The sequence below is a fragment of the Poromitra crassiceps genome (genome assembly GCF_964638095.1).
Source record: "Poromitra crassiceps genome assembly, chromosome: 18".
Taxonomy (NCBI): domain Eukaryota; kingdom Metazoa; phylum Chordata; class Actinopteri; order Beryciformes; family Melamphaidae; genus Poromitra; species Poromitra crassiceps.
The window spans coordinates 6,035,972-6,048,393 of NC_139636.1; the positions used below are offsets into that span (position 1 = coordinate 6,035,972).

Here is a 12,422-nt window from a genome sequence, read left to right on the forward strand (position 1 = left end):
TAAGATTTGGATTTTTGGTCACTGTTGTTTCATAATTTCGATGTCTTTACTATTATTCTACAATGTGGAAAAATTAAAAAACAAAACAAGGGAATCAATGCCAACACTTTTCCGGTGTTTTTAGGACTTATCACTTACAGGGACATACTGCTCCAATCGGCCTTGAGGGAAAATCCCGTACAGTTTGGGTCCTAACTCCCTCTCCGCCAAGATGGCAAACATCACACTTTCCAGTACCATGGCCTCTGCCCCCTGAAAGCACACACAGAGACACACACGGTTACAATCCCACAGCACAACATGGACGCCTGCAGTCCACCACCGGCGCTGTCAACTGCAATGGGAACAGCGTGAGAGATGAGAGCAAAAAGGGTTTGACCGGTGATGTCTGAAAACATGGAAGGTGGGAGGGAGTGAGATTTTGGAACGACAGCCATGGATGAAGACATTCGGCTTTGTAAGTGGAAATCCAGACAAGGGTGAAGGAGTAAGAACAAGGAGAAAACGCTGTGGTTAGGGTTAGTTGGGTTCGCCCGTCGGAGTGGAGTGGAGTGGTGAGGGACAAGACAAGAGGTGGATTGTAAACTCCGGGCCGGGTTTGGCCCACTGAGCGCAGCAGTCACTGTTGTAGGACACAGCTTTGTATATTTCTCCCTTCATCTTAAGAGTGGGACACACGGACAAAACCTAGAGCTCAACAGGGGGAGGGGGCTCTCTCCCACCGACATGTGACCAGGAACTTGCCAGTGGAAAAGGTTACTACTCTACAGCTCTACTGATCTCAACGCTAGATTGATTTTATTCGGTTATTTTGTGCTGGGAAGACAGAGGGCCGGGCTTTGTACCTGGAACTCATTAGCAGAGAGGACTGGGATTGTGAACTAATTAGCGGAACAAGGCTAACGAGGTCCACGACTCGTTATATAGCAGGCTTATTGTGTGGGCAACCAAAACGCACATTGGAGTTTTAGTTCTACAAATACGTTGGGCTCTGCGATTGGTTAGGATACGTTGGGGTCTGTGATTGGTTAGGGAAAATTAACCCCCCCCTCGGGGCTTTACCCCACGGAAATCGGATAGAGTGGAGGCAATGTCAGACTGAAGAAGGTAATGGAGTGCAACGAGCTGGCAATTCAGTCTGCATCAGGCTAAGAAATAATCTCATTGGTTGAGTTAAACCTCAGTGGGCGGAGCCAAAGAACTAGCGTTTTTCTGGCTAAGTAAGATTAGCCTGAAGCCCAGTGAAAAAGACTCAAGGTAAGAAAGGAGGAAGCCGAGGGGGGAAAAGCCAAACAAAGGTATCCAGGTTAACTAGCTTGTTTCCGAGTTAGCTAGCCTGCTGATCTTTGTCTACCATTTACATTTTATTCGTATATTTTGGAGTTAGCTAACTTGGGTTCTTAAACTATCTATAGTCTTTAGAATATAAATTGAAATGACAGAGCCTCAAACATTTCTTCATTGACTGGTTTTAAGAAATTTCACGGCAAGACGTCCAGTGATTGAATTTCCATCTACTTCCTGAAAGTAATTGAATTGAAAGTGAATGAACTCTATCCCTGACAAATTTATAGACCTAATCTGTCATATAAATTAAATTGTAGTCAGGTGACGAGCATTATGAGATTCAAGTCCATATCTTTATCAAACAGATTATTATTACTATTATTATTATTATTGGCTGCAATCTGCACATTGAGAAATATAATGACAATATGCGTGTGTGTGTGTGTGTGTGTGTGTGTGTGTGTGTGTGTGTGTGTATAGGGAGATAATTCTGCTCTAAATTACTTGAGTGTGGAATACATAACTGTCTAGATAGCTGTAATAAAAAACGTTGCGCTCCAGTAACCTACTGTAGGTTGACCTGCCTGTAGGCCATATTCCTATCTCAACTCGAGTAAACATAACACTCAGATGATGATGTTGGAGGCAGAAGTTGGATCTGGAATCTGGCTATGAGCCAGGGAATGCACTTCATGCGAGCCGTCCAACAGGAAGTCAGCTCAGAGGAAACAATACTACCCGGGCTTGTGGCCTAGATGCTACATGTTATTCAGAAATGACAAATAATCTATACAGCGCCACCTACAGGGAAAGTATTTATCACCTTGGGATATATTATATACCCCCCGCCCCCTTTTCCCCACAGGCAGGTCACCAAACTTCTTAATTATTTGGAGGGACAATCTATCTGGATTGACACACTGCTGAGAATGAAGGCTTCTTCGTCATTTGAAAAATTCCAGTTTCACTTCCCATTTTGAACTTGAACACCGTGAACATGTCCAAGAAATCAATGAGCGCATCTTTGCCTGCAGGGGGCCACCAGTTTCACAATTACGTGTGCCTCGTCAGATCAACATACACAAAGATCTATCCAGTAGATAAATCATGAATCATCTGAATCAATCTAGATTTAGAATCGGGAGAGACCATAGAACATTTCACTGGGATCAAAACAAAACAAAAAACACCGAAAATGTTTTACGTTTTGATCCGAGTGAAATGTTATGTGGTCTCTCCGTTCAAACTGTTTGGTTTGAACAAGTAAAACTATTTTTATAAGCATTTTACGACATGTCTAAATGTCAAAATAAATGGCGGATGAAAATACCATACTGAAGCAGGGAGTGACATTCACCTCGGCTCTCTCTATCCACACTCGTGTTATGTAATACTTTATCTGCAGAGTGCTGATCAGCACATGCTGTTCCAAATCCCCATTAGCGTAAGCATCTTGACACACATGGTGGCAGACTGCTGCAGCAGGCCTTATATCACAGTGCTCATCTTAACTAAGTAACACGGTGTAGTAGTAGTCTGGGGGGCCCCGATGACAGACCGATGCAGTGCGCTAACCTGTGTTATCTTATCTCGTTCAGAACTGTGCCGGCGATAACAGCGTTTATGTGGAGCGCGCCACTTTCATTTCCGCCTTCGCAGCAGTGTTGATAAATTGGGTGCATGCCAAAAGTGTTACTCAGTTACGTTGACTTTCATCATAGGGACAAGGTTCAGTCAGTGGGCCTGCAGGTGGCTACTTCTCAACTGTGGTGTATAAAGTACTCGAAAACCATACCTAAGTCAAAGTAAAGATATCTTCCCAGAAAAAGACTTTGGTAAAAGTCAAAGTCACTCATTAGAATATGACTTGAGTAAAAGTCTTAAAGTACTTGATATTTTCTGTACTTAAGTATCAAAAGTAATTTTCTGATATTAAATGTACTTAAGTATTGAAAGTAAAAAAGTACAAGTAAATGCTGCAAAAAAATCAAGCAAAAGACATGCATGGGCCTGAGTGGAAGTCTATTTCTTCTTCTCGACTTTTATAGCCGCTGTCAAACAACGTTATGTTGCATTACAGCCACCAAATGGAATGGCGTGTGGATCGTGATTAACGTAACTTGCAAACTAGGAGCACTGATTGATTTGCCAAACCTGATTGCTTGCAGGCTACGCAATTTCTTCTGATTTTACTTTGTAACTAAGATGCTTGGGGGAAATGTAGTGGAGTAAAAGTGAAAGTTGACAGAAATATAAATACTCAAGTAAAGTACAGATACTCAAATACTTAAGTACAGCACTTAAGTATTTATACTTAGTTACCTTACACCACTGCTTCTCAACTGTGGTTCATGTTGAAAATAAAGTGAAAGGTACAAAATAAAAATTAAATAGACATGTCCGTTCTAAATGAGTGATATGATTAGACTGTGGCAGTTATCACCTCGAGTTGCAGACGGTGACAGCATCCCATGCATGTGACCCTACTGCTCTCACACACTGACTGCCAGTCTTTCCACTAAGCCCCGTGAACGCCGCCATTTCCCATGACCTATTTTAAAGAGCAGAGTTCATTTGGCGGTTTGTTTTGTCCCACTCTCCCACAGCAAGTCTGCCAGCCAAAAAGTTATTATCAGCACTCTTCCTTAACTCCTCCCCCCTTTCTCCCCTTAGTTCCTCCCCCTTCCTCCTTTTCTTGGAATGATTTATACAATTATTCACTTGTCTTATAGTAGAACTGTCTTTCCTTCGTCTACATGTACTTTGGAACCTGTCATTTAATTTCTCAACCCCAAATTTTGATGTTTAGCGCTTCTTTGGACTTGAAAGACGAATAGGTGAACTGAGGTCACTACGGTATATATGTTTTGTGCTCTATAGAGAGGCAAAGTGACCGCCTACTTCCTGCTTCAGCACTGTACCAGAGATTTTCATCCGCCATTTATTTTCCCATAGACATTTCGTAAAATGCTCATATAAAAATAGTTTTACTTCGCCAAACCAAACCGTTCAGCTATATTAAATGTACCGTTCAGCTATATTTCCAATCGGGAGAGACCATAGAACATTTCACTCGGACTAAAACTTAAAAAAACTACATTGATTTTTTTCTTTTCTTTAAATCCGCAATTATTTTACGTTTTCGTCTGACTGAAATGTTATGCGGTCTCTCCTGTTTCTAAATATATCTGAACCGTTTGGTTTGAACAAGTAAAACTATTTTTTATAAGCATTTTACGAAATGTCTATGGGAAAATAAATGGCAGATGAAAATCTCTGGTACAGTGCTGAAGCAGGAAGTAGGCGGTCACTTTGCCTCTCTATTCCCCAAGTGGGATGAAAACTTCAGTTTCAACATTCTACACCTGCTTCCTCTAATGCAAAAGTTTTTGTTTTGTTTTGCCCCTCCCCCAGGAAACAGATACTTCCTGTTAGAAGAAGAGAAGACTATCCTATTCAAGTTTTCTGCGAGTTTCTGCCAAATGTCACATGGTGGGAGGAGTGAAAGGTCAATCAAAAAAAGACTTCCAACCAACAGGTTTGTCCTCTTCAGGCAGGGGAGGGGAACAGGAAGCAATGGGGGGTTATGGGAAATGTAGTCTTCATTTTGAGAAACACTAGCTCTAACAATACCACTCCGACAGAGGCTACCAATCGTCTCCCATGTTCTCACGTACCAAGGTGTAGGTAGCACTATTCATTTTACAATGATATATTTATTTTTATAAAGTTTATAAATGCTACACCTACTGTATATAGCACCATCGAAACATGACTAGCAGAGTGTACCCAGTGGCGTCATGCATGTCCATTCAAGCTGGGGGGCATGTGCCCCACCATTTTGTTCCGTTTGTTTTTTAAGCCATGTCCTCAGTCAGGAGGTTGCTAGGTTATTTTAAGAGACTATTCATCTTGCGCGCTACGTGCGTCCGATTCCTAGGCTCGCCCGCTGCGGAGGCTCGCTAGCTTGGCCACTGCGCGGCCTCACCCGCCCTGCAAATCGCTGAGCTGGTCCTGCAGCTCGCTGCGCAGCCTCGCCCGCCCTCTTATGACATCACTGATGATGTCACAATGCCTATGACATCATCAGTGATGTCACAATGCACAATTGCTCAAGTGACATCACTGATGACATCACTTCGGGACAAAATTGAAACAGAGAACATTGCCCACATGCTCCCTTTTATAATCTAACAATAAATTGGGCCCTCTCTCTGTTGGCCTCTGATTGGCCTGAACCAACCAATCGTCACTCCTCATGATGCCTAAACCTAACCAAGAATCACTCCTCCCCGTCCCTCCAGCCCATCCATTCCAGCAATTAACAGCTTTTTACAGTCAGTTATAATGTGTTGTGCATGAAAACTTTAGATTTTTCCAAAATCCTGCAGATTCAATCCCGATCCTGCTGATAATTGAAGAATTTATATAATCCAAGTTGATTTAGTAACTGTAATGTGATTACTGGATTTAGGAACCATAGTGCCTTACACCAGGGGTTCCCAACCTTTTTTGTGCCAAGGACCGGTAGATACATGGAAAAAAAAGTTGCGGACCGGCTGTCAATTTGAATGGTTTTAATTACATATATATTCACTCACTAGGTGGCGAAAAAGGGTAAATAACAGCCTTTTGTGTTGTACTGTATGTAGCCTATACAGTATTTATGTTTTTGTTTGAACTACAAACATAAATAAACGTCAACTTGAAACTATGTTTCAACTACCACACACAGCCTATAATATTATAGCCTATGTTTATTTTTTTTTAAATGGCCGGGTACCAAATGCGTTGCGGCCCGGTATCGGTCCGCGGCCCGGTGGTTGGGGACCACTGCCTTAAGCCTGGATTATGCTTGACGCTTTGGCCGGCCGCACGGAAATGAGAGACACGGAATCCGACGAGGAAACGTGTGGAGCTTTTATACTCTGTGTGGGTTTCTGCAGGCGGAATTGAGCGCGAGTCTTGAAAACTCCACTTTGTCCGCCCGTCCGCGTCCGCGTAGTTACAAATTTCGGCGTGCGCACAGCCGCTCGAAAACCGTCCGCACGGACCCTTGCGGAGGGGCGTGTCTGCTGATTTGACGTCACTTTTCCGCGCGGACACTCGCGTTCCTCGCTGATGCGGAAAGCATAATGAGACCTTTACACTACTCCTTACAGACAAATGTAATGTGACTACAGTAATGCGTTACTTTGTAATGCGTTACGCCCGACACGGCTCATCAGACTGGCAGACTCTGAGGTGCCCAGGTTGACACGGCTCATCAGACTGGCAGACTCTGAGGTGCCCAGGTTGCCATTGTTGCTCTGAGATCTTCAGCGAGTGGCCTTGGAGTGGTTGTGCAGCAGGCAGGTGCACTGTGAGCTGCCCGCCAGCTACAGCTGCTGTTTTGTCCTCCTCAATACTTATCTATTCTGTTACGTGGGTCAATAAGCCCATGAGGGGCGTAGATGATAGAAGTGTGTTGCCACATGCCACGTTCATAAGGGCGAGATTATATAACTGTCATGGCCACATGCCACCTTCAACTTCTGATGCCCTTGTTTCACTCAGCCATCGTCAGAAGTGAAACCATTTCTAAGGACAGAGGGCTGCTGGGTGATATGATTGAAATCAATATCACGATAACCATGCAAATGTATCAGTATATATAATGATATGGTTCATATGATGCAAATGTATTTATGCAGAAATATTCAAATAATAATAATAATAATAATGATGATGATAATAATAATAATAATACTATATGAGAGTTTTCCAGTCAAATTGGCTTGTCATCATCAATTTAGACAGCAGAAATGTGTGTCAGACAGACAGTCAGGGCAGTGTTAAGCGCGTTAAATTGAGGGATTAGGTTTAAATAGGATTTACCGTGACCAGACATGATTGTTTAAGGAGCTGGTTAGGACTGAGGTGAGGTGAGGTCACCCAGACATGGGATCAGTTCTGCACTACGATCACTACTACATAAACTGCTGGATTTAGGGGATGGAAGCTGATCCCAAGTCAGTGCTCTGTCTGGACTAAGGTCATGCTTGAGTGCTGGGAATGATAACAATAGCTGAGTGACGGTCACCTGACGGGGCTCGGTGAGTCACCCTCGCTTTGTACGGGTAAAGGCTCGACGTGGTCACATGACAGGATGGTCACATGACAGGATGGAGGGCAAAGGGCTTTCTTAAGTCACTGGGTGTGAGGTAACAGTTTACAGTGACTCTCTGAACATAAACAGGAATAAACCCATTGCGTCCAATTGGCTCACAGATCTTTCTCAGATCATTTTGATAAAATGATTGATCAGTTGGTGTAAATCTATTGAGAATTGAAGGATTGCTTGAAGTGAATGCTCCTTCTGAGAATCCTTTGTGATCTCCTCTAAATTGATTTCCTTTTGAAAGGAAGAATCGACGGAGTTCACTTTCTGAAAAGTCAGAGCACTATGCACATTTTCTTTCCGGTGGGGACCACAAAAGGTCTTTTAAATTGTGATTATCTTTGAAGAGGTAAGGCTCACATACTGGTTGACAGTGACACCAGTGTGAGAGTGACTACTCAATATCAAGACGTACTGCCACCTGATTATATGTTTGCTTTAGGGGGGTGGTGGGTATCTTTATATTTTACTTTTGCTTTTTCTTTGTTGTGAGCAGTTTCATGTATTGTAGGAACTATTTTCTTTTGCAGTCTCATGTAGGAACTAGCTAGCAGCTAGCGGGGGTAGGTAGTTTGGTCAAAAGAAAATAGTTCCTCCATGAAACTGCTCATAACAAGGTATGTGGATTATCTTGAGTAACCGGGTCATGATTTCTGGAAAGAGACATTGCTGTTGAGTTTTTCAAATGTATTTCTTTGGCACTTTGAGCACCACAAGCCGAGTGCCATCCAGTTCCATTTTATTCAAGAGAAGGCAGACACCTCTGCGGCCGATATCTCCAAAACTCAGGCAACTAACACAAAACGATATAGATGGATAAATAGCACTACAGGTGAGAGGGAAAATATGTATTTTGGATTTTAGGGTGAGCTGTTCCTTTAAATCGATTCTGAACCGGAGTTCAAAAGCCCAGATGGGGGCGAAGGTTCAGCCAATCTCAGCGGTTTCCCCTGCAGTGACTGCTGCCTCAGGAGTTCCCATGGCTCGGCCAGATCATAATGAAAAGCATATGGACAGAGAGCTCCACACGAGAAACAAGAGTGTTATTAGTGAAGGGGGAAAAGAACATTTTCAGACATCGGGGGGGGGGGGGGGGGGGCACCTGAAACATGAGATGATGGTGAGTGTTGTGTGGACTGAAACAGCTGGGTGGAGGATCTGCTGCAGAGAAGCACATGGTGGCCCAACATCAGTTACTTACTTGGAAGAGATTTTCTTTGTTTGACTGTCGGGAATCCCCTTTATTACAGGACATCTATCGACAAAAGAAAGGGGAAAGAACTATCCATGAGTACACGTGAAGCTGTCCAAGACCGTTTACATCACAGACCTAACCATGCCCGCTGGGCAGTACAGTACAGTGTGAGTTCTTTAAGACGTGCCAGTGCAGAGGGCCCCCTGACTACCTGCATGACGCAACAGTCAGAAAGAGAGGGAAGAGCAGAGGGGGGAAGGGAGGTAGGTGGTGCAGAGATGGCAGGGCTGGATTCAAATTGTCACAGAAACTCTTAACTCTTAACTCCTCTTCATCCTCACCCACTTTTCCCTGACCTCTCTGGAAGACGTCATGAGGTCGAGGAAAGATGGGAAGGAGAATTCGTGCGGGCTTAGGAAAAGACAACCGCACTGCTAAGAGGATCTCACTACACTTACAGTAAGCTACCTACCTACGTACGTAGGCTACGTTACGTAGCTTTCCTTAGCATTTAGAGAATTCTAACAGCTCTTATCATGGCGGCTACTTAGGCACTTCCGGGTCATTTCACTCAGTTAGGGAGCTTCCTAAACCCATAAAGAGAATTTGAACGCAGCCCAGGTAGGAGGATCGAGATAAACACATTTCCTATCCTCAGGATGACTATGAGACGTTGCACAACTCGAACTTGAAAGTTTTTTTTGTTTTTCTTTACAGATGGGTGAGGCAAAGCGGTCGTCGGTTCAACCGGTGTACGTATTTTAGCGAAAGAAGACGAACGTATAAATTTGGCGCATCTGTTCACTAGCCAACTCGCTACTCGCATATCTTCATTGCTGAGAAACTCCCAGTGTGTTTTAGGGTTTGTTTAATCATTACTCCCTTCGACAATAAGCTCGCTTAATCATATTAGCTTTTTGATTAGACATCACTAAGTCCTGCTCGGCTGCTCTGGCCTGACGGAGACGGCTGCAGTTACCTTGGTGAGCACACACAGTGCTTTTGCTCTCTCGGACATCCCTAGCAATAAAAGCTAACCTAGTTCTACATCCATTAGCGATTACACAGACTTCAGTTAATATTTAATGTAGGACACATTGGCCCCTTGGTTAATGCGTACATGGAAATTAATCACTTAATGGCCGCAAATGAGAAATGTGACAAGGCAGAGAGCATGGGGGAAGCATTAAGCGGTCTGGCGTAGCGGACCGACCTCGGGTCGAGAATAATAATGACGACGGACTGTTTTGGCTTTTGGGTGGATTTTCTCACTTCACAACACAGGCGTGAGTGACCAAGTCAACTTTGTTCAAGTCGCAAGTCAGTTCAGGTCTCTCAAGAGTAAAGGTCCTTACACATCGGGAGCGTTTTTCTTCGTGGGATTAATTTGCACGTCAATAATATTTTCCAGTCAATGCAACCGTGCATACCAACGGCGAAGTTTCGCTGAGCGTTATTTGCGGGGTTTATTTTTTCGAACCACGGTCGATTTTTCAGAAATTCGCTTCCGACGTGTACACATCTGTGGCTGTGATTGACAGGTGGGTCAAAATTCGCATCGCAATTTCATGCCGTATATTCGCATCGCTCTTGATGTGTAAGGACCTTAAGACTCAAGTCTAATGTGGATTACCAAGATCAAGTCAAGTCCCAGGTCTAAATAGATTACTAAGTCAAGTCAAAGTCAAGTTCATGCCATTAATGTCTCAAGTCTAAATGTACAGCACCAAGTCCAGAGTCCAGTATCAACTTAATCAAATTAAATATCAAGGACTTTTCAATGTAATATATATGGTTTGAACCAGGATTTCTTTCTACCATCAGTTTCAGCTTCAACAAATGCAATCGTTCCACACAATTTCAGAAAACAGGATTTTAAATTGACAAATCTCATCACTCTAAACATAAGTCCTTTACACAAACACAAGATCTCAAGTCAAGACTTTAGAAAGCTTTTCAAGTCGTCAAAGTACAACAAGTCAAATTCAAGTACCAAGTCACCAAGAACAAGTCACGTCTCAAGCAGTGGCAATTGTGACGAGTCGGGCTCGAGTCCAAGGTATGTGACTTGGCCCCATAAGTGTGTGTGTGTGGACCCCCCCACACACACACACACACACACACACAGCTCAAACTGAAATTCCCAATATTGGAATTAGAATGTGTTGTTTTTGTGTCTTGTGAAAATGTTTAGAAGTCCTTGAACTCGAGTCGCTCGTTATTTTGTGAGAGAGAACACAAGCGGTTGCGGTTTGGGATTGGCTCATTTTGGATTGATCATTGGATCGTTAGCTACAACGCCACATGTGTCACATGTTTCTGAGATCCAGCACTTTGGACACACACACGCCACGTCATCGGGGGAGATAAAAACGCCTCTATCACTGGCTGTTAATTGCATGCAGCTAAAAATAGATGATCTCCGCTCTTACGTGCACACACTGTGTGTGGAGCAACAAGAAGCCAAACAGCGCGGACGCAACGATTGTTGCGAGTTGTGGTTTTGCGCCGTTTCCAGCTGAGCGGGCAGAATTCCTGCCTCGTTCTCGGACTCTCGGAAGAATCACAAGCCAAGGATTTAGAGAGAGAAAAGACAGACAGACAGACAGACAGACAGAGAGACAGGGAAGGCGTTATCTGCACTTTTTATCCCCCCCCTCCCCCCCCCCCCCCTCCATACTGTGTCTTCCCAGCGGGATGGCCGGGGGTTCTGTTTGTTCTGTTTGTTCGGTTCTGAGTATGTGTTTGGGTTCTTTGTAGTGGGCTGAGATTTCAGAGATCTCATACTGTACCGTGTTTGTTTGGTGGGTTCACCTGGGAACAAGAGTGCGCTCAAGGCACGCTCCTTTGGGAAGCCTACGGCACAGAACACATGCATGTACAGCCATGGGGGTACATCAACGCGTACAACAATGGCCAACATGCACGCACGCACACACACACACACACACACACACACACACACACACGCACGCACACACACACGCACGCACGCACGCACACACACGCACGCACACACACACACACGCACGCACACACACGCAAAGGCAATAACATGCGGGCATACACTCACATAAGCATATGATCTGCAGATTCTGCACGCACACAACACTCTCACACGCAAAATAATCTGTGGTGGTGGCACTGTTACATCAGTAAAAAAAAATTGTAACACTTTAGGTACACATACTAGTTGCTTTTTAGCATGTATATTATGGTGGTCTGTTAATTAGTCATTATGAAGCACTTATTAATGCCTTATTCTGCGGAAACATTTTGTGAATTTATTGACAGGATATATTCTACAACTACTAGGCCATTTTTTTTAGTTTTCCCTCAATAACCTCCTAATGACTGCTTATTGATACTATAGTAAAGAAGCTACTGAGCAAAGCATATGAAGATTGTAATTAATGTAAAACAACTTACTATCAAAAAGCCAGTAACTCTTAGTTACTGGTCTAGTTGAATTATGATCATGCAGAATAAAGCATTACGTGCTTATATAGGGGTGGGCCCTAGAATAATCTACTTGTGATATTTCAGGGTATTTCTGCGATAACGATATTCTTTACGATATGACAAAATACCGGAAAATATGTGATTATTATTCATTTCAACAACATACAATTGCAACAAAATAAGTGTTATAGTTTTATATGTCAGCATAAATGTTAACAGTTTGTATTCAAATATTCAAATATGCCTTCAAATATTACCGCGGTTTATTGTACATGCCCTTTTGTAACGAAACCACCGCAGCCTAACGGTATGACGTTG

The 12,422-nt window shown here is 43.4% G+C and overlaps 1 protein-coding gene across 1 annotated transcript in view; it reads right to left on the reverse strand.

Annotated features, from left to right (window-relative positions):
* Positions 1-12,422, reverse strand: part of chka (choline kinase alpha) — a 39,305-nt gene that overhangs the window by 23,913 nt on the left and 2,970 nt on the right. The window contains exons 3-4 of the mRNA XM_083654333.1: positions 8,649-8,702; positions 139-252 (exon numbers count right to left, since the gene is read on the reverse strand). Coding sequence (XP_083510459.1) covers positions 139-252; positions 8,649-8,702 — 168 coding nt within the window. The remainder of the gene's footprint in view (positions 1-138; positions 253-8,648; positions 8,703-12,422) is intronic.